Raw genomic sequence first — 22,444 nt, forward strand, 5'->3', positions numbered from 1 at the left:
CCAACTGAGTGTAAGCTTCACAAAGGTGTTTGGTCTCAGTCTCAGCCGATATTGGTACTGGTCTCAGGTGTGCTGTTGGATCCCCCGGACCCTGGACAGGCTCTGGGGGGTCAGTCAGATAGTCCTGCTGGTCGACAGCCGCTGATCTCCCTATGAGCCCAGCATGATCTGACAACAGTCAAAAACACATTCAGAGACAAAGGTCAAATGTCAGAGACTAAACAAATCCAGCAGCCCTCACCTTGGATTCTGCCACTCTCAGCTCGGGATCTGATCTTCTTCAGGTTGTAGCCCTTCCTGATCTCGGCCAGCAGGTTGTCGATAATCAAGCCTCCATCCTGGTTGGACATGTCCTTCTGGACTGAAGGACAACACGATGACAAAGACGTGAATGATGGTCTACGAGAACCTGAACCCTGGTCTACTAGGACTGGTTTAAGGTGGAATGACAGTGGACTCACCGATCCTGATGGTTCCTCTTTGTTTCCTCTCCTCCTCCTGCTGCTGCCTCGTCCTCATCTCCTGCTCCCTGCGGCTCTTGTTGTCCTGGAGACCATCAGGTGATGAGCTGATCAGGTGTGAAGTGTGATGACACCAACCACGAATATCAACACAACAAAGACATGCCATCAAGGTGCTGACCTGCAAAGCCCGGAGGAACAGCCCTCTGAAGGTCCTGATGGTGCTGAAGAATTCATCGAGGGAGAAGCTGCTGCTGTCTTCACACAGGTAGACTGACAGGTCTGTCCTCTGGTCCTCCACCGAAGACAACAGCTGCTGCAACTGCTCACATGACTGCAAACTCTCCTGATGCCAAACCACCGAAGAAGGCAGGTTAGTGGTGTAGCTGACTGTTAAAACTTCCTGCAGGGGTTGGGGCCTGGTGGACTGTACCTGAAGGTTGTCGAGGTATTGTTCCTTCAGCTCCTCAGAAGAACAGGAAACTTTGGTCCCACAGTTCTTCAGCCGTTTGTTCAGACAGTTTGCTTCCAACTGGATCGACTCCACACTGACCCTGAACAATATGAAGAACCTGTTGGTTCGACACTGTCTGATTCTGACAGACCCCTTTTAGAAGAGAACATCTCCTGAGAGAACCCTGTCAGGACGAAGAATGTCTCACCCTGCAGCCTTTTCACAGATCTCAAGATCATCAGGAAGTTTCAGCAGGTCTGGGTGGCTCTCCTCCACTTCCTGTTGATCACAGAGCAACAGTATCACAGGGCTGGTTCTGTCCCAGCAGGACCAGTAGAACCAGTGCAGCTAGGTGCATTACCTGCAGGATGTGGTGCAGCAGAGTGATTCTGGACCTGTTGGCTTTGGTTTCTGTCAGTTTGAGCAGAGTGCTGATCTTAAAACCTTCAGCGTTCCCTGTGTGAGTTCCCTGACACACACATCACATCACATGAGCACCGATGACGTCTCAGCAGAATCAGAGGCTGACAATAACTCTTGAATAACTTCTGCAGCAGGAGCATCAGTTACACACCAGTTACACAATCAGACTCACATAATTAAGAAAGTTTCCTACACTCAGGATGAGTTTACAGAAGCTGGGCAGCCGAGTGCTGTGCCTCACACCTCAACACAAAATGACAATACACAACAACACAACACAAAGTATCAGTCAGTATCTGTAATCGGTCTCATTCATACTCCTGATATTGATCGAAGCACAAGGTGACGTTTGTCTGTGTGTGTGGATTGTGTTTGTGTGACTGTTGTGTATACAGACTCTGTAGAGCTTGGTCCAACACTTCAGCTTTAAGCTTCAGACTCTCCAGCCCAGAGCTGCTCTCTTCACACAACAACATGCACTCAATCCTCAGAGAGTAACTATACACACAGACAAACAAGGTGAACACAGCTAATGAGTGCAGATCCAATAGGTGAGTCTGGTCCAGGTGGTTCTGTCTCTTACTCTGGGATGTCCAGCAGCTCCAGGTAAAACTGGTCCACTGACGCCATTTTGTCTCGGTCTGCTTGGTGAGACCTCATGTTCTCTATCTGGGAGGGACAGGTGAGACGAAGGAAGGATTAGGAATGGGGTACAGTCAATGAAGACGTCAAGGTGAGAAGTGACACAAAGGTGAGATCAGTCAGGCGTGACCTCTGACCTCGTGTTTCTCAGGAAGTAATTTGATCAGCTGTTTCAGGATCTCAACATCAAACTTGGATCTGTCTCCTCTCCGGATCAGAGAGACAAAGTCCTTGTGAGAGCTGCAGGTGAGACAGGTGATGGGTGAGAGTCTCAGCACAGAATGTATTGTCATCAAAGAGGTGTGTTTTCATTGGCTCAGTTGAATGAAGTGTGTCACCATTTGAACTGTTTGAGGAAAATGTTCAGGTTGAGACTTTTCTTGGCGTCGATGAAGGAAATCTGTGGACGGAGATGACAGATGTTAACGGAACACAAACAGCCTGGAGGTCACATGGTTAGATTCAGACCAGACAGACAACACCACAGAAGAAGATGCAGAGGGGAGGGGCTATGGGTTTGAGTCATTCAACCTCTTTGGGCTGGGTCTTGGCTTGATTCCTGGTCTTAGTCTCAGCTGGAGGAAGACTGAATAGCTGCTCGATGCTGCAGAAATCTGGTTCAACCGAATCTGAAGACGTGGACGTCCACAGGGACTGATGAGCTGCAGACACAGTCCACACATGAGTCCTGGACTGGACCCACAGGATCAGGACTACAGGACAAAAACAGCACTGACCTGTCACCAGTTGGGATGGGAGCTTCTGCCAGTTCAGTTTCTTCATGCGTAGGGTGGGGCAGGGGGTGGGACTGTGGGCGGGGCCAGAGTATACATTGCCTAGACTGAGAGATGTCTTAGCTAAGATGATGTCACCTGGGGGAGGGGGAGGAGGAGGAGCTCCCTGAGCAGGTAAGGGAGGGGGAGGAGGAGGAGCTCCCTGAGCAGGTAAGGGAGGGGGAGGAGGAGGAGCTACCTGAGCAGGTATGGGAGGGGGAAGAGGAGGAGCTCCCTGAGCAGGTAAGGGAGGGGGAGGAGGAGGAGCTACCTGAGCAGGTAAGGGAGGGGGAGGAGGAAGAGCTACCTGAGCAGGTAAGGGAGTGGGAGGAGGCGGCGCACCATGAACAGGCAGAGGGGGAGCGGGAGGAGCCGATGCATTCTTGATGGCCAGGCTTGATTGGTCAGGCTGACTGTCAGGGAGTTGAGTCTGTACCGCCCTGTTGATGGTTCCAATCCTGTGATTGGTTGAGAGGGACTTTTGGGGGAGGAGCTTCTCCAGCGCAGACTCAACGGAATCTAAATCAGCTACAAACAAACACCCCAGAAAAACTGTGTTTCACTGGTCAACATCATCATCAATCTGCTGATTATCTTCTTTATTGAACTTTTATGTTTGTTGATAAAATGATCTTTGAATGAACAGATTTAATCTGAGAAGAGGAAAAAAAAAAAGGAAAGCTCAGATATAACTGAGGACCATCAGATCGGGTCTGACTGTGGTCATGTGGACCAATGAAGACCTCTACTGAAGACTTACGGTCCTGGGCCAGCAGTGTGGCTCGGTCAGCCAGCAGCTCCAGAGCTGACCAGACCAGGGCTCGGTCCGGATCTACCAACAACAAGGCCTGAAGGACAGACAACAGCTGGGCCGAGGATGGACTGCTGGACACCTGGACAGAGGATGAGACACAGCACAGAAAGGACCAGACTGAGGGGTGGGGTGGGGGTTGACACTGAAGCTGGTGTTGGCGCTACAGTTACCTTGGTGAGCACCATGGCGAAGATCTGCTCATGGCTGCTCATGTCGATGCCTCCGAACAGTCTCTCCATCTCCTCCTCATCCTCCGTCAGAGACTCCTCGAACGCATCACATTGGACGTTCAGGTCCTGGTCCTCCATCTCCCTGGAGACAGAGGACCATTACTAACTGAGGGACACTTGGTAATTTAAATCGACATGTGTAAGATGCACTCTGACCTCAGTCTGGGCAGCAGATCCAGCAGCTGAAGTCCTGCAACAACAGAGACACTCTGATTCTGACCCACCAGGACACAAAGAGCACATCCCATAATCCCAGACCGTCATCACAGAGATAGACAGGCCTAAACCCACATCACTGTGGGACTCAGAAATCTTCAGCTCTTCACTCTTCTACTGTGGCTAAATGAAGTAATGCAGTGTGAGAGACTCGTCGTACCGATGAATTCCTGACGCAGCCGGACTCTCTTCCTCAGGTCATCTTGTCCCAACACCAAAACATTGATAACGCTCAACATTGTGGCCACATATGTCCCGTTATCAGAGCAGTGCAGCTCGTTCATGATCATGCTGAAGCGATACTTCTGCTTCTTCAGACTCTGGATACAGAGAGAAAACAGATCACCTTCATTCCTTTTTCACCAGCTTCTGACCTTTAAACCACCATCTGCTTCAACTACTTGTCAAGAAAGATGGCTCTGCCCACTGAGTTTTCTGCCTCTTAGTTCCCCCACTGTCACTGAATGTTTTGCCCTGGAGGATTTGTTGGGTCTCTTTGAATAATTCTATGAAGTGTTTTGTGTGGACATTCATGTAACTGTAATGATTCTGACTTTTATAAATAAAACTGATTTGATTTGAAATGAAGGTTAGACTCTCAATGTCTGCACAGAAGAAGAAAACTGTCACAACAGATCAGGCCACTTCAGCTGCTCTCCTGAATGACTCACAGGAAACCAGATTTTTTTGTATTACGCAGGATGGACAAGAAAGATCTTGCAAATGAAGCTGGTGAGGGATCGTATCCCATAATGCCTCAGTTCTGGGTTCAGAGCAGGTAAAACACATCTGGGTGTAGTCTATGTGAAGAACTGTTCTTATCTGCAGTCACACCCTCATTAAACACTGATACCTGAACACAAAGCAGCTCCACAAATTTCAGCACATACTGCCTGTGTACTGAAATTTCTGACCTTAAAGGGTGAAAAGGTCATCAACCTTTAATCAGTTCAATGGTATTGATTAGAAACACGTGAAATATCTAACACAACAAAACAACAGTGTGTCCTTCCTCTGTCTACTATAATCAGTGAGTGCTCTGGGCAGAGACCTTGTAGCTGTTGAAGGCGTTCAGGACTAGATCGTGTCCTTGAGGGTCGAACAAGGCGAGAGCTGCCAGCAGCTCAAACACCTGCATCTTCACCATGACGTTGGACGTGTCCAGAGCTGAAGGGACACAGGACACAGGACCAGTCACGTCACTCCTCAACAACCAACGAGGACACACACTGAAAAGGAGGGAGGAAGTAAGGCTGCACAGACAAGGACAGAATGAGGTCAGATGAAGAGACCTTAGTGAACTCACCCAGGATCAGACTCCTGACGTAGTCCTCGCTGTCCAGGATGAAGTGCAGTCCTGCGGACGAGTTCATGATGGCTCGGACGCAGGAGATGCAGGTGAGCTGCAGCAGAGCATCTGCGATGCGAGAGCAGCCACGGCCGGACAAACGCTCCAGCGCCTCCATCAGCAAGTCCAGGCCTCGCAGCTCCAAGAACTGCATCAACCAGGGCTGGCCACTGGACTCTAACCGCCGCCGCAAACCAGAGTAGTTGACCATAGTCGGGACCTGTGTGTGTGTGTGGGGGGGGTGCTATTTGTCCTGATGAACTTTGTCAGCCACAGGATTCCTTACCTGTCACTGTGGAACAGCTGCGATCAGCTCTGATCAGTATCACATTTTGTCCACAGTCTTACCTGCAGGAGGCAGATGCACAGTTCAGGGTCAGCGTTCTCCAGATTGGCCTCCAGTGTGGCATCTGGATCGTGGGTGGGGCTTCCTGTCACTCGGTCCTTCACTGCCCCCCATTTGGCTTTGGCTGCCATGACGATAAGGAGCTGCCCAGAGAGGGGATTGTGATGTTATCAAAAAAAAAAAAAACTGCATCTGACTGGTCAATAAATGATCAATACAAAATTAAGAAAGAGCCAATTCAGAAAGAGCCAATTCAGAAAGCGGATGAATTAGTTGACTGTTGATTTTTGTGTCGGGTCAGACAATGATGTAATCAGGATCTGTGTGTGAGACTCATATGGACTGATATTGATCAGCTTGAAGAGTCACAGACTGGTTCTCTGGTTTCTATGACAAATTCCTCTCATTCTGTGCTTTTATTCAAACCCCCACATCAGAGACCGGCGGTCTGATAAGTACTGCTGAGTACAGGTAACTACATTAATCAATGCCAGAACTCTGATTCTCTTCTGTTGAGCTCTATTGTTGCTGCTCTAAATGAAACGGTGAGGTGGTTTTTTATCCGTGTTACCCCCTCTGCCCCCCGATGGAGCCGCCCCGGGTCTCTGATAAGACAGATGAAGTCTTCGTGTTCCGCTCGTTTGCGCAGACTCAGAAAAGTTCGACATAATTAAATGAATCCTGAGAATAAACAGTTTACTGCTCTTATTTCAGTAAAACATCCATCTTCGGTCGTCTGATTAAAAATCTGTTTTACACTCACGTGCTGTTTCCTTCGACTTGTTTCTCAAGCGGAGTTCGGAACGAACAAGGATCAGGACCAGAACCAGAACCAGGACCAGGACCAGAAAAAAAGATCAAGACCAGGACCAGAACCAGGACCAGCACCAGAAAAAAAGATCTGGACCAGGACCAGTACCAGGACCAGGACTCGCCGGGACTAAAGGACCGGACAGACTGATCTGCAGGGCGGGACGTTTGTTTGCCGGGCAGTTGGTGCCTGGAGGGGGCGGGGTCAGAGGTCACCATGGTGTCATGCCCCATCAGGGCTAACGTCAGGTCACGTGATTGAAAAACCGGAAAGATTCGCTTTTTGAATAACTTTTTTAAATAATTGGTGATAATTATTTTTTTCTATTTCTCATGAAATCTTGTTTCTATTTTGTATTTCTTGGTTGTTTATGTATAACTTGAACAACAATCGATGTAAGACATGAGCATCCAACAATCTGCCAGAACATGACGACACAGGCCACCTGGTTACCGTGGTTACCTGTCAGTGGGCAGGACCTATCCAAAGCAGGTGCACATTTTGTCCTGAAGTTGATGCTGAAGCAGAAAAACGGTGCAGTATGAAGCTCAGTAAGACTTTGAAAAGAACTAAAGAGTGACGAGGAGTCAGATCTGCTCTGTGGGATGATCCTGGTCTGCAGGGACCAGTTCCTACCAGAGGGGGTCCAAGGAAGGGCCATCGGACCACAGGGGTCAGGGCTCCAACAGAAGAGCTACTGTAGCTCCATCTGCTGGTTCTGATAGATAGCTATTAAACACACAAAGGACAAACTCGGTTTGTTTGGACCTGCAGACCATCAGGGGGTCCATGCTGGAACCAATCCATCCAATCCACCACAAAGCCTGTAATGGACACATTAGCATCAGACCTGAACCAGGGACACATGAGAGAAGGTAGTCTGGTCTGATGGATCAGATTTTCTTACCTGGGGTCATAGCACTAGAATGCATTATGGCAAGAAGACCAGCTGGTGGACAAGAATTATGACACACCCTCTTGATCCTGTTTGTTTTTTTTAATGTCTCCTCAGCTCAAAAAACCCCCAAAGACTTTTGTTTCCATTCAGAGGGCAGGAAGAGTCGAAAGGTTAGGTGAGGAAACTCTGGTCCTCTGACGATGAAGCTACACAAACATCTGCCACAGAACAAGAAGCTACAGTGACTGTGATAGAAAAGACTCATAAAATGAATGAATATGGAGAAGAAAACCTGCCTTATCAGGAAATCCCATGAATTGTCCAGAAAGACTTAAAATAAATTAGACAAACAGATACATCAGATACATGTATAATAAGCTGGAATTAAACTGTTTCAGTCACTGTTTTATTTTTATGTTGAAAAAATACTGAATATAACAGGCCTGTCCGTAAAGGAAATATGTGTCCACTTGTTTATTGTCCTCCTAGTGAAGCAGGTTGGGTCTATATGTTGAGTTTGTTGTTAATTAATTAATTAATTTTCACTTTTTAAGGCACTGAAGATTTTGATTGGCTGCAGGTGCAGAATAAGAGTTTTATTTCTGCAGCTGTATTAGAAAAGCATGATGTAAATCAAACGGACAAAAAGCTGCTGTTCTTTCCTTCAGTTCCCTCCAGTAGTTATAAGACAAGCTAATCTTGTCTTTAGTGAACTTTGACATCAAACTGGAGGTACAGTGGAAAAATTTGGTTTGTTCTGCAGCAGCAGAAATCTGCACTGGAGACATTTCCTTAAACTGAGTAACATTTAACATCCATTCTTACTGATTATTAGTAATTAATAACTGTATAAACATATTTACATATTTCTAAATATATATCTACAAAGTACCAGAGGGGACGAAGGGAAAAGATTCAGATTTGGATTTTCAGTCATACTAATGTCACATGACATATTTCCTTTGTATATTTTAATCAAATTAATATATGATCACGCAATGATTTTGAAACAACCCATTTTTTCTGCCAGGAAACATCAGGACCTGTGTTCAACCTGAAGGTTTTACCGTTTTGACTCTGTGTTTTGTGTGAGTCTCTGATCCGTAAGCTGAGTTTTCTTTTTCTTCAGCTCAGACTCTGGAACTTCTCTCTCAGGTTTTTCACGATGCTCTGACCAGCTTCTGTCCTCAGTCCAGAGTTCCAGCTTGTTTTCTGGGGCCCGTCATCGTGATGATCAGGGGCCACATTGGGCTGAGTTTTAGCTTGAGCTTCCTCCCTCTGTTTGTGTTCCTCAGAGTCCTGATAGGCCCGGCAGCGGTCGATCACAGCCATGATGGAAATCTTCTCCCTGCTGGTGGGTGAACGGATCTGAATGTAGCTGTTGTCTTCGACTTCTTCTTCTTCAGCCGTTCTTGCAGGTTCTGACTCGTGTTCTGGGAGTTTCTCTACTACAATGACCTTGTGTTCAGGGTCATTGGGTAGCTGCGTCTTGGCTGCGATGAAGTAACCGTCGTAATTGCAGTTAGTGACGGCATCCTGGAGCCTCTGCAGTTCAGCGGTCTGCGCGCCGCTTAGCCGCGGGTCCAGGGAGTTGGCCCGGTGAAGCCGTTTGCTGCATGCCGCTTGGCTGGCATCCGCGCCATGACAAGGGTTGTATGAAGGGACGTCATCAGTGAGGAGAACGCTGGATGAGCAGCTGGAGTGCCTCCTCAGGCGTCCATCAAACATCTGGTCCGGCATGGAATGACTCTTCTGGTCGGAGTATTTGGAACGGAGCTGTCGGACATCAGGCCAGTTGAAGCCTTCGGTGGGAGGAGGACTGAGGGGACTGTGGGAACGAGGCCGTCCCCTCAAGACCCGGCCTGACCTGACAGCGGGGCCCAGAGTCAGGCTGAGTTTGCCTGCAAAAAATATAACCAGAAATGGAAATAAATAGAATAACTCCAGATCATTCAAACGGACATTTCTAAGAGTCTCTTTGATCTGCGTTTGTTTCTTTACTGGATTAGATGATCAACAATCAACTTCACATAAACTTAATGATGTTGTTACCCTTAACTTCAAACTACATTTACAGTTTTTAAATATCCAACCCTAACAAGTGTCTCATCATTATGTCTTTATCTATCGCGGCAAAGACTTGTCCAGTCTGTGAAGTTGGACTTGAACAGCGACCTGAAGGTTGACAACCCTGACTGATTTGTGATGCAGGTGAACGGAACCTTGTGGTACCTGGATCTTCCTTCTCCTCCACCACACAGGGGAGGCTCTTTGTGCTGAGCAGGAACCCCTGACTTCGCTGTCTGACCACTGGTTTTGTGGTTTTGATTTTCTGGCTGTACTGACGTGCCAGATGAAGGACTTTGCTCTTTGTCATGCCAAATTCGTCACCCTGCTTTGTGTCCTTGTTGGGCCGTTCCTGCTCTGCCTCCACCTTCAGCCTGGTGACCCGAGGGGTCGCGGCCCTGAGAAAGACAGTCTCTTCCCCAAACACCTTCAGGGTGTCCTTCAGGCCTCCTAACCCATTGGCCCTGGAGCGTGTGGTCTCGAAGGGCCGGGTGGATTCCTGTGTGATGGCACTGATTTCAGATATCTCACTCTCCCCGTTACAATTTTCATTCATGCTAGGAACGCAGGTGTCGGTCGCTCTGGACTTTATTGGAACTTCCATGGACTTTTCCTGCCCCTTGTCTTCACTTTGGGATCTGGTGATCTCTTGCTCCATTGCCTGCCAGATCCTGATCATTTCAGAAGAAGGTCTGAAATCTTCATCCTCAGATGGATTATCCTGGAGGCTCTGAGATCTGGACCTGAAGCTTTCTACTGAATCTTCAGTACTTCTCTGGTCAGACTTCAAAGAGTCCAGCGAGTCGCTGGAGACCATGTGATCACAGGATTCTGTGGTTGACAACTTTGTCTGCATCTTTGGGATGCTATTGAACCGGCTAACAGAGCTCCTGACCAGCCCTGGTGGGATATACGTCAGACTCTCTCTGCGCTGGACGCTGAAGGAGGCGTCCTGGCTCCCGGCATTCTCATAGTAACTCTTGATTTTGCCAATCAGCAGCTGGTCATGCTTGGACAGAATGGAATCACGCCTCTGTCGAATTCCTCTGTCGGGGTCAAAGAGGCCTTCATCCCTGGGAGATAGCAGGGCCGGATCCGTTCCACTGGAGGTCTCTGAAGGATCAGGACCTATTGATTGGTTGCTGGGTTCTGTGCTGCTGCTGGTCCTGGTCGATAAATGGGGCGAAGTGCACCCGAAGGACCAGACATCCTGAGCCAGACTGGCCCGTTTGATGCTATTGGTGAAGTGCTGGGCAATAGCACTGGCTTTGTCCAGGACGGAGGACGGAAGGATGCTGGTGACTTCACTGTGCTTTTCTCTGGCCTCCTTGTCCTCATCCTCGTCCTCAGACGACTCCCCACTGCTCAAGGTTTTTGAATCAGAATCTGCACTGGCAGTTGATGGTTCCTCGGTTGGCTCTGGGTCTTCTTCAGGTTTGACTTCTTCTGACCTTTGAGGAGATGCTGACATCACAGAAGGGTCCAGATCAGAAGAGGCTTCTGGTTCAATCTTAATTGTCGGTTCAGACTCTGGAGTTTTCTCCTGCAGCGGCTTTTCTGTGAATGACTAGAGAAGAAGACATAGGACAGAGACAAGACTCTTGGACTTGATTTTGGACTGGGAACAAGTTTTCAGGACATGGTTTTAAGATTAGATCAGACTGACAGTGGAGACAGCCCACTGGGCTTTAACCTGTTATTTAGTCTTTTTCCTTTTTTAAGTTTTAAAAATGTCTTTATAGTTCAGAAAACAGGAACTAACTAAAAACACATTGAATGTTTCCTCCTTTTCCACAGAAAAGTTCCTCTCATGCGTTTGGGTTGTTCTAGAGCTGATCTGAAGTACTGCTCATTAATTATGAAAAATCAGCTCCAAAGCCTGTAATGCTCTAAATATCTGATTGTTATTGAATATCTTATTGATGTTGTCTACCTGCTCAGGCATCGGCTCTGAGACACCGCCGTCCTCTTCCTCCTTGAGCAACATGAAAAGAGAAAGAAAGGCAAGTTTGAGCTCAAACTTTTATACTGTTAAATTAATGTCACTGCTCTGACTCTATCTAAGGGGACAGTTCACACACACACACACACACACACAAAAAAAAATCCTGTTTTCCAGCAGAATCCAAGTCCAGAGACCAGAGTGACCTGCACTCACCACCTTCACTTCCAGCACTGTCCCCCTGCTGATCAGACAAACAAACCGAGGAACCAGGTCCCATTTTTAAACAACTCCAGAGTCTCTTTATACCTCAGGTTTAGCCTAGCTTAGTACACAGCATGTTAGCCTTGCTCCATTGTCCAGCAGCTGAAAGATCTTTGTTGATGACAGCCCTGCTGCTAGGCCTCAATCTGGACTTTCAACTTTAGACAAGTCAACATTCCAGCAGGGTCTGTAATCATCAGCCTTCATGAGCTGAGCTAAAATAAGCCAAGCTAAGATAAGCTAATTGGGTGTTGAGCTGGGTGAGATAGCAGGAGATGAACCTGATCCATCGGCTCCTGAAGGAAGATGAAGGATTTGAGCGGCCCCTCCCAATCCTGCTGTGTATTAGTTCATGAAGAACAAGCAGTAGCTGAGTGAGTGCATTGGTGGAGGGGGCTGTTATCCGGGGGGGGGCTGTTATCCAGGGTGGGGGGCCAAGTTGAGGATGAAGGTGATGAAGAGGAGGGCCGGCAGCAGAAAGCCTCACCGTCACTGAGCTGGACAGGAAGTCTTGGACTCTGGAGTGCCAACAGGCGATGGCCGCCAGCACCGAGCCAGCAAAGTCGTCCCCCTGGTTGTCCAGCAGGACCTCGTCTGGATCGCTGTACTCCGCCTGAGGACATCGCCATGGAGATGAGTAGCCCACCCCCTCTGAAACCTCCTGGGGCTCCAACCCCCCCTCACTGCTTGAGCACTGCAGGATGCCACATAATCACTCCTGTCAACATGTGACTGCCCCCCCCCCCCCGATTACATGATGGTTTCTTACCTTTAAGTCAGCTGTGACAAAGAAGAAGAGACACAAAAACATGAATTAAATTTATCTGTCACACACACACACACACACACACACACATTCTTTCATGGATTTGTCTCAGACCTTCGCTGGTCTTGTCCTCTGTGGGAAACAGGAAACTTTCAGTGGACACGTTGACTGAGGGTGGGGACAAACGACTGAAGTCATGTGACAATTTATTAGATGACCATCGCCCCTGACGACCATCTCTCTGAAGCTCTTCACTCTGAGAGGAAAAAGCTTTCTTCAGACGCTCAGGACTGTAACGATACCTGGGAGGATCTGTGGGGGAGAGCACCATTTTCATCATCTTCATCATCATCATCAGCAGTTCAGACAGAGGAATATTTACTCACAGATAGCATCCATTTCTAAAATAGCCTCTTTAGCCTGGAACAGGATGGGAGACGTCAGTTTAGACACCAATTTACAAAACTATTCATGACTTTATCCACTGAAGTGACACTGGTATGTGGACTCGGGGGCAACCTTCTGAGGAATGATAGCGTGATGGTTCTCCAGGATGATGCGTTTGATGTGATGAGCCCAAAGCTTCTTCTCCTCTGCCGTCTTTGCCTGGAAGGAAAAGCACAGCAAAGACTGAGGCAGGGCCCTGTTCCTGAATGGATGTGAACTCTGTGGACACTGTGGACTCTGGGACATAGGAGGTTCAGGTCTAACCTGGACAGTGTGAGGCTGTTTGGGATGTTTGTAGTGAGTGACGCTGAAGCTCAAAGAGTCTTTGGCACTTTCAATCAACATCAGAGTGGAGCACTGAGAACAAAGGAGAGCAACATCCACATGAGATCGACAGACAAGCCGCAGGTCAAAGACTCTGAGCTGCACATCCAGCACTGGGTTTGGCCTCAGCCAGACTTTGTTACTCACAGAGATGTGCGTCTTGTAGACATAGTGTTCCCCACGGCGTTTGGTGATAAGCAGCATGCGATCAAACAGGAAGAGCGTTCTCTCATTTTTGGCTCTGTGAACTTTGAAGGTTCCCTCTAGAACCAGTTCTCCATATGTGGTCAGGTCTGGACCTTTCCAGTTCAGCAGCAAAGACTGAACCTCCTGAAGAACCAGAGCACAAACATGGAAATTGGTTCCCTGGTCAGGATTGCAGTGATGATCAGCTAGCTGTTAGCTAAGTATCAAAAGAGAAAAAAGCCTATTCCCAGCTGTTTGATTAGATTTTGTTCACTGTTCAACAGATTCATGTCAAAGTTTTAAAGATTTTCTTATTCAGTTCAGACTTTCTGCTGGAAATCTGCTGTTTCAAAACGTCATCGTTCAACCAGTGGAAACATGAGGCTGAACACTGAAAAGGTGCTAGGATGAAGGTGTCTGCCTGACCAGTCTGCAGCGCCATTGACAGGTATCCATGGTAACCAGATGTATCTGTGTGAGTCGATGTGCAACCCACCTGCAGTCTGACAGCGTGTTCGTGTTTCCTCTTCATGTCATTGATGTACCAGGCCACCCCTGTCATGGTGTAGATAGCGTCCTCCACAACCTCGTAACCTTCCTCCTCTGGGTCAAAATGCTTTGCAATCTCCTAAATGGAAACATCCACCAGAGAGTCAGTCAGGGAAACTCAGTCCACCCAATTCCTGTTTCAAAAACCAAATTAAAACGGTTTCTCTCAGAGATCAGAAGGAACCTGGACCAACTCAGACCATAATGGTTATATTAAGAACAGACCAACTTCTCCATCACTGTGATCAGAAAAATATGGGACTGATCCAGAGATACTCTGATTGGCTGTGACGCCACCTATCAGAGCCAATAGGAACGTCCGATATAGAGACGTGACTCTAGACGTCACTATCAAAGATGAAGGATGAAAATGGATGGATAAAGACAGAAGGAGTCAGAGAGTCAGACTGATCCAGATCTGATCAGTTTCAGATTGGACAGATCAGCTGATTCTGTTAAACCATCAGAGAGCAGCTGATGGAGGAGGAGACTCCACCTGTGGACTGAAGAGGTTAATGAAATCAGGTGTGACGGGGCCCACAGGAGTGTTGCTGTACCTGGAGCAGCAGGTGATATTTGAGGATCCTCTGAACCGGCTTGAGCAGATACGAACCCAGAGGCAGAGAACGCTTGAGGAGCGCCTGGCGCTCCCGAAAAAACTTGGCCAGGGATTTATTCCTCATGCACTCAGTGAGCGCTGCCACAGAACTGCAACAGGGGGGAAAAGACACAGGCGTGAACAGGAAGTGGTTTGACCACATGGGAACAGGAAGCAGTTTGAGCAGGGGACTCACTTTGGGTAGTTGGTACAGTACTGTGTGTAGATCTCAAAGTACTCGCTCTGAAACACAACCAGGAAGTGATGAGATGACGGATCAGCAGCTTTAATTTGGACAAACTGATTCAGCTGGTTTAAATCAGACAGGAAACTTCTCACCTTCATGACAAAGCAGCGGGCCACTGCGACAGGGTTGTTGTCACACAGGTCAAGGGCTTGAAGCAGCTCACTGTGAACAGGAACAACAACAACAGCTTATTAACCAAAACCTCACAACTCCACTTCAGGACTACCAAAACAAAAGGCCCCAGGACTAAGACATAGAGCGCTGAGGAGCATCCACAACAACACGAACTCACCTGTTAAACTCGTAAATGTCCTCAATGTTTCCAAACAGAGCACAAACCTGCTCAGGATGAATCGACAAATCAGACTGATCGATGATGTGAGCCAGGTAATCCTGAAGGGAAAAAGGAGGAGGGGAGGAAGGGGAAGAGGAAGATTTTTGTGACATTCTAGTGAACCTGCTGCAGCTGTTTTTTGTGTCTACATGGTGTTCAGTTTCTCGATTTTCTTCCTGATAATTCCTGACAAATAGACACAGCAGTGAAATTTAATGAGTCCAACTCCTGGATGTGGTTTAGATTTTATCCTTTTTCAAGTTCAGGATAATCTGTGATCCTGGCCATCACATAAGAAGCTAATCCAGAGAGTTTAGCCAGTTAATTATAGTCAGTGAGCAGGATTCAGGTTCACAGACAGTTCTCCGGTCTAGACCAGACATGGATCTTCGTCACCTGACTCAAGCTCTGTTTTACACAGGGACCAGAAAATGAATGAAAGGTCTGTTCTCTTCACCCTCTGAACATTGTACAGACGATACTTTTACTTTGAAAGGTCCTTATGTTTCCTTCAGTTCTGAACTGTCCGTGCTGAGCTGTCAGAGGTTATCACATTAACTGGTGTTAACAGATGCTCCAGCCACTGGGAGAGAGATTGTTTACAAAGCTCTGCCTCCTTTTTCACAGCGAAAAAGAATGATGAGGAGTCAGACTGAAAGAACCAATCATCAGACATCTGATAAACATTACTGATTACTGATGCTTGATTATGAATCACAACAGATCAGTTATCACTCAGTTACTGATCAGCTGTCAGGACGATCAGCACCCACCTCTACGATCATCCGCAGATCTCTGACATACATCCTCTCGGTCTCGATGATCTCCATGACAACCCGGTCCAGGTAGGTCAGCTGAGGGTTCGGCGCCATGCTGTGGGCAGTGAAGGGGGATGTTGGGTGCCAGCGGCTGGAGGTCTGAGTGGTCATCAAATCTTTATTATTGTTGGTGTTAATGATGTCAAGGCCCCACCCCTTCTTGACAGACTGTGGGCATGGCCTTGACCCTTCGCCTTCAGCGCCACCCTCTCTCTCCTCCACAGGCCTCAGGTCCAGGTTAATGTCAGGTGGGGGTGTCTGGGCGGACGCTGGCACGGGGGCTGGGCTGTCGTCTCCGTAGGATCTGGAGCCTGAGGACAATGTGGGGATAAGGCTCACCGGGCGACGGTCGGATGATAGGTTGGAGTCGGAGGGCGTGGCTGACAGAGCGCACTCATTATTGCTGATGGGGGCAGTGGACAGGTGGGGGGACTCTGAGGATGATGGACAGGGCTAATCAGCATGATGATAGTGGCTATGACAAAAAATCTCTACCATCTGGTATCTGCCCTCTATGGGGCACATCATCATCTTCATCAGTCTAAAGCAATAGTCCTTCCTGTTGTGACTTTCGCAATGAAGATGTTTCAGTCATTATTTTTGATTGATAAATATTTCGAAGAATTGTATGATTTGTAAATCCAATGTTTCCTAATCCCCTATCATTAATGATCATTCAGAATGAGAAAAACCTCAAAAATCAAATGAAAGATGTTTGTGAGGTTCAAACCAGGTCTCAGATTCTGGTTCTGGAGCAGGATTAATCTAGACTAACTCCCAATCAAACCCCCGACCCAGACACCACATCTGAATCAACTGAACAGAATCTCATTCAATTTAATCAGCTCAATAACTGATGGATTGATTTGTTGTTATTAGATCCATCTGTGACTTCAGAGCATGCTCATTCTCAACACTGTTTTCACACCTCAGCCGTGTTGAACAGTGATTATGGGAAACTCCATTTCTGGTAAAGTGACTGATGAAGGTAAAATTTATGCGTCTAAATACATGCGATAGGCTACACATTAAACCTGAGTATCTCTGGAAAGTTGGGTTGATAAATTAAATATGTCGAGAGAAATTTTAGGCATATTTAAATGTTTATTATCAGACAGAGTGAGCTGTAATTTGAGATAAATGCAAATGTCCATGATGGCATTCTGCTTGTCAAGTATATCTTATTCACACAATTCAAGATTCTAAAGATGTCTCAGGAGACTTTCTCATGTGTATGCAAAATTGTGCTAACAGGTATTAACATGCTAAAAATTATATTAACCTCACAATTGCTAGCAATTTTGGCCTTTGAAAGGTTTCTTTAAGTGGATCGGTTCAGTTTCCCTCCTTCACGGTCTAAAATGGCTGCTGGATGGTTTTGGTCAGTGTTAGCGAACGTACCAGATAATTCCTGATCCATGGACTTCACTAAATATCTAAACAGCAGAAACACTGAGTGTCCACCTGAGACACAGAAGACACAAGAACCAAACAGAGAAGAACATTTAAAAGTGGAACAGATGTTCGTTAGCTGGCAGCTTGTAGAAGAATGGCACTGCTGGATTGTTTATGATGTTTCCTGTTTGTTCTTCTCCTCAGGTCAGACAGGAGCCTCAGCTACAACTAATGACTGAACTGTCAGTGGACTCAACCTCACAGTTATGTGAATTCAGCATGCTAATATGCTACATAATATGTTGGGACAAAGGTAAATCCGGTAGGGACCTTCATCCTGGCAGTCCAGTGTTTGGTCCAAGTTCAGTTGGAGGAAGAAGAAACAATACGGACCACGAGCAAACTCTTAATCTGAAAAGTTACTACTTCCACCAATTTCCAGATAAGCAAGGACAAGATTTCAATTTAAAACGCACACACACACACACACACACACACACACACACACACAACTGTCCGTTGGCTGTTTGGCTTCCTGCCAGTTCAAAGTGGGCGAGGCGTTCACTGACCCAGCAGGAAGTGACTCTCTGGCCTGCAGCCTCTCTGTGGACCAGTCACAGCTCAGAGTTTACATTCAAACACGCACACTCTCAAATACAACTCAGACCTTCGACCTCTGTGGTGGCGACAGACATCAGAGTTAAAGCATAATCACATCACAAAGAGAACTGGTGACCGTTTACACTCAAGCACCACAGAGGACGAAAACCTGCCACCCCCCATAACCCTGACACCACACTCACCAAACCAGCGGCGGACGAAGATTCGCCTGAGCCGCCGGTCCTCCCCGGCACTCCTGAAGGAGATCTTCACCTCCTCCTTTGAACATGAACACCTCACCACCACATCGCTGCCACCACCACCTCCTCCTCCCAGACTGCGCCACACGCTCCTCTGATACCCCATCAAATGTTTCACAAAACTTCCCCTATTCAGTTTTCCTGCAGGTTCAAGGACGCCTGAACGCTCCACAAATTGTACTGAGCTTCTGCTGGACAAACACACTTTACACACACTACAGACACACTGCAACTGAAAATACAAAGAATGAGAAACACAGATTTAAAAACAGGGAAGAGGAGGAGCCATAAAGAACAGAGCCATGAGAGGGATCATACAAAGAGAAAGAGGAGGGAGAAGGGGAGGAGGAATCATACAAGGAAGAAAAAAGGGGGGGCGGTTAGGAGAATTTCAGGAGGAAGAGGCTGTGCTCTCTTCTCCCCCACCCACAAGTTACCTGTAGGGGGGCAGGGCCACAGGTGCAGTGTTCCCTCACTAACTCACACACACACCTCAGGACTCTTTAAGGATGTGAAGTGGACTCGTGAGGGATCGCATCCAAAAGTGTCCTCCTCCTCACCAGGAGGGTCAAAGGTCAGAAACCAGGAAACAGGATGTGTGATGGATGAGACGGAGTCAGACACACCTGCCGACACATTCGCTGTCCCTCTAAAAAACAGAGCGAGCCGATCGTCCCCACCAGACTCCATTCACAGAATCATCGATTCTAGAAGAGAACTCAACGTGACCCCTTCGTCTGTCTGTGGGTTTGTTTGTTTGTGTCACAGAGCAGTTCAGAGGGGTGGGGTCAACATGAGGCATAATAGCCAACTGTTCTGGAGACAACAGAGCTTTGAAACTGCAGCGCCTCATCGTGATGCACTGGGACAGACTCACACTGCCGCTGCAACATGTTTGTCCAGTGATAACTGGTCACACAACAAAACACATTACAGTGAGATTAGTGAATTTATACCAGTGGTGACAGTCTGTGTTTGTGTTTGAGTGGTGTGTCTGTGTGTGTCTGTGTGAGTGTCTAATCTGTAATAATGGGATGAAGTTAATCCATCATGGTAATAGAAGAGAACCAGCCGCTAAGATCTGACCAATCAGATGATCGAATAGCCATCAGCTGATTCAAACAACAAAAAAGGTACACACACACACACGTGCACTGAGTACACACCAAAACACAACATATACACACTGAATACTTAGCTGTACAGTTGTTAACAGTATTTTAAACCAGGGTGCAGTAAACGTCCCACTTCATGATGTCTCACTGAGATGACATCATCTGAGTGACATCACAGGACCTGTCTTATGTAACACAGTTAAAGATGGTTTCCATGGCGATTAAGAGTCTGGTCATATGACCTGAGATTAGCTTTGAATTAAGAGAGACACACACACTCACACATACACAAATACACATGCTCTAAAAGCAATATCCACTCTTCGGGATCATTATTTCAAAAATCAAGTTTTCTCTGATGAACTACATTACCCATAAGCCCTGGGCCCATTGTTATCGAAATGCTTCAGTCCAGAATCAGGTTGAGACCATTGAGCTGCTGAGAACCTAACAAACGGCTCCATCCTCAGGTGCATCGCACACATCCTGCTGAAGGAACACAACACACACTGACCTCTGGGCTCAAACCGGGAAAGACACACATAGACCTACCTCAGACCAGGACCTGGACCACGACTGATCAGGTCTGAGCAAATGTCCCTGAAGCTCTGACAGGAGGGGGCGGGGCTTAATCCAATTAGTTAGTCAGGAGAAGAGGGAGCATGGCGCCATCTGCTGGACCAGACACACCCTGACCTCTGACCTGCAACACTTCTTGTCCTGGCCTCTGATCTGAAGCCAGAGTTCACCTGACAGACCAGGACCGGGTGAGCCTCACTCGGTTTCAGTCACACAACAGCAACACAACACTAACTTAACACTGACTGTAACCATGACTGACTATAACTGACTGCTGAGAGGCATCACACCACACAGAGTTAGTTTCCTCCTGTGATTCTGAGCTGCAGTGATGAAGAGGAGGGGGAAGCTTCGTCACCCTGCCTGTTCAAGTACAGCTCCCATAGAACCAGGACTCCAATCAGTCTAATCTGGTTGTCATGGAAACACCCTTACAACCACACCTGGACAGACACATGGAGCTTTTCTTCACTGTGTCAAAATTTGAGCTCCGTTTCTGGGTCCAGATGCGGATTCAGCTCAGACCCAGTCTCTCAGTCCTGGTCCCTCAGTCTGGGTCTCTCAGTCCCGGTCCCTCAGTCTGGGTCCCTCAGTCTGGGTCCCTCAGTCCTGGTCTCTCAGTCCCGGACACGGACGTTTAAAGTGTTCACCGTGAGAACTCAGCTGGGTGGGTTCACTGATTCGGAGCTTCTGACAACGAATCTTTAAATGTGGATATTTTTTACGAAGCTCTGAATCAGCGACTGACCCAAAAAACTTCAGGAGTCCGAGTCCGAGCTCAGGTGTTCCAGGTGTTGCAGGTGTTTGGACAGATTAAAGGACAGTGAAAGACTTCCGGCTCAACTTTGATAACTTCAGGAAACCCTGAAGGGAGTGGTCTGAAACGGTCTCGGTGAAGTACGGAGCAGTGCGGCAGAATCTCAACTCACCTGGGTCGACTTCTCTGCTGAAACTGGTCCCGGTTCTGGTTCAGGTTCATCAGCAGATCCAGTTTGGTTCCTCATAAGGACTCGCGCTGTCCAGTCTGTGGGCTCACTCTGCGCATGCGCCCGCGCCGCGCGCTGAGCGAAGTGGTTTAGGCTCCGCTGAGAACCAGCTGAACCAGCAGAACCGGACCACCGCGGTTCTAAGGTCACCTGACACGGGATGAATGTTTACTAACAAACATGAAAACCGAGCAAGGTGGACTCCAGAGGGGTGAACTACGAAGGAAGCTCAGCAGAGCCGGACTTTCTTTGGTCAGCTGGCTCCAACCAGAGATAACGAGCATCCCGTTGATGGTTATCATCTGGATTTGTCGGCCCAGGCTTTCCTCAGCAGGTCTGTGAGTTCACATAAAAAGGGCCTTTAGGCATCATTTGACGTCATTTCTGCAGAATGATTGTCCGATTACGTGCCGCAGGAGCAGATTATAATATATCTTTAATTTCCTCCCTCAATGTCTCACAATGAAGGATACATGGAAATCACTTAGATAAGGGGCAAATCAAAGTGAGATTCATTTGATTTGTCTTATTTGTGATAAAGTCCTAGCTAATTGGTGTTCTATCAGTTGTAGTGCCAGCAGTGCAAACCTGGACCAAGAACAAGAATATCATCCAAAGTGGTTTGTATTCATCACTCTTTTAGTGGAATGTGGATGATACACTGCGTAACATATGCATTAATATTATCTGAAGCAAACAAGAAGAAAAATGAGAAGAGAAAGACTGGAGGGGGCAAACAATGAAGGGCAGCCGATCATGGAGGGGATACAACAGGATATTCAGTCCGACCCTGGAACTGGCAGCTCCCAGCAGCTGTTCTCTGTCCAGGGGATGTATAAGTGCTTTGGTGGTAAAATACTAAATGCATATTTATTGTTGCTTAGATGAGAAAAGTGTTTTTTACAGTTGAAGGAGACACATTAGTGTTGCTCAGGCTGCCAGCACACATCCTGACTGACCTCCACGCAGAGTGACTGTCATAGTTTCCATGTACTCTTCTCTTTGTTTGCTGTGTTGAATCCACAGGTGGACCCTTTCAGTGTATTCAGAGGTACCTTTGAGGTAGAGATTTTAATAATCTAAAGAAGAATAAAAATAATATATTTTTGCTAATTAATGTCACAGGGAGAGGACACTGTGCGACCCTCCCTTCAGCCTGTGGCCTCCACCTGTAGGCCCATAGAAAAAAACAAGGGTTTTATCATTTCAGTCCTATGTCTACTTTTTTAAATTAATCCTTACCAAGAACATATAAGTGAATGATGAACACAGTACACCAACATAAACGTCTATCTCACTCATCTCTGTTGTTTGATGTCCTATGAATACAGGTTGGAGCAGACAAAGTGAGGGTCCTTCATAAATGAAATTACTTTAATAAATAAAACATTCTGTAATTGCTGTTTTTTTTTTTTTTTGGCTGCTAATGGCTGCATGACTGTAAGTGTGTGGCTTCGATTTGTCACATTACTCCCATATGGTTCAACAAGATTACATATGTAACATTTTCCCTCAGCCTCATCCCTCAATTCGTAGCCTATCGCTCATCAA

At 47.2% G+C, this 22,444-nt stretch overlaps 2 protein-coding genes across 3 annotated transcripts in view; both read right to left on the reverse strand.

The window, feature by feature from the left end:
* The window catches only part of LOC115037906 (inverted formin-2-like), a 7,556-nt gene extending 739 nt beyond the window's left edge, over positions 1-6,817 (reverse strand). Inside the window, exons 1-22 of one of the 2 annotated variants that reach the window (XM_029496676.1) lie at positions 6,471-6,817; positions 5,710-5,850; positions 5,320-5,581; positions 5,065-5,180; positions 4,174-4,333; positions 3,954-3,987; positions 3,738-3,879; positions 3,514-3,646; positions 2,718-3,281; positions 2,512-2,642; positions 2,319-2,380; positions 2,118-2,220; positions 1,922-2,007; positions 1,736-1,836; positions 1,511-1,581; positions 1,277-1,384; positions 1,124-1,194; positions 895-1,015; positions 643-807; positions 462-546; positions 242-361; positions 1-168 (exon numbers count right to left, since the gene is read on the reverse strand). The exon at positions 1-168 is cut by the window's left edge and continues 153 nt beyond it. In XM_029496676.1, the coding sequence (XP_029352536.1) occupies positions 1-168; positions 242-361; positions 462-546; positions 643-807; positions 895-1,015; positions 1,124-1,194; positions 1,277-1,384; positions 1,511-1,581; positions 1,736-1,836; positions 1,922-2,007; positions 2,118-2,220; positions 2,319-2,380; positions 2,512-2,642; positions 2,718-3,281; positions 3,514-3,646; positions 3,738-3,879; positions 3,954-3,987; positions 4,174-4,333; positions 5,065-5,180; positions 5,320-5,581; positions 5,710-5,838 (2,932 nt within the window). In that variant the 5' untranslated portion in view covers positions 5,839-5,850; positions 6,471-6,817. Of the gene's footprint in view, positions 169-241; positions 362-461; positions 547-642; positions 808-894; positions 1,016-1,123; positions 1,195-1,276; positions 1,385-1,510; positions 1,582-1,735; positions 1,837-1,921; positions 2,008-2,117; positions 2,221-2,318; positions 2,381-2,511; positions 2,643-2,717; positions 3,282-3,513; positions 3,647-3,737; positions 3,880-3,953; positions 3,988-4,173; positions 4,334-5,064; positions 5,181-5,319; positions 5,582-5,709; positions 5,866-6,470 lie in introns of those variants that run through there. The other variant, XM_029496677.1, reaches the window with a different exon arrangement.
* A 1,525-nt stretch (positions 6,818-8,342) lies between these two features.
* Positions 8,343-18,319, reverse strand: LOC115038181 (pleckstrin homology domain-containing family G member 3-like). Its single transcript, XM_029497057.1, has 18 exons — positions 18,157-18,319; positions 17,360-17,422; positions 15,914-16,392; positions 15,099-15,199; positions 14,899-14,968; positions 14,756-14,802; positions 14,519-14,669; positions 13,909-14,040; positions 13,374-13,556; positions 13,167-13,259; positions 12,975-13,061; positions 12,842-12,875; positions 12,570-12,767; positions 12,459-12,469; positions 12,177-12,302; positions 11,417-11,458; positions 9,607-11,050; positions 8,343-9,317 (listed from the first exon to the last, which is right to left on the reverse strand). The coding sequence occupies exons 1-18, from the start codon at positions 18,317-18,319 to the stop codon at positions 8,542-8,544; spliced, it is 4,200 nt and encodes a 1,399-aa protein (XP_029352917.1). The 3' UTR covers positions 8,343-8,541.
* Positions 18,320-22,444: the final 4,125 nt, after the last annotated feature.

The sequence above is a fragment of the Echeneis naucrates genome, chromosome 24 (assembly GCF_900963305.1).
Source record: "Echeneis naucrates chromosome 24, fEcheNa1.1, whole genome shotgun sequence".
Lineage (NCBI taxonomy): Eukaryota > Metazoa > Chordata > Actinopteri > Carangiformes > Echeneidae > Echeneis > Echeneis naucrates.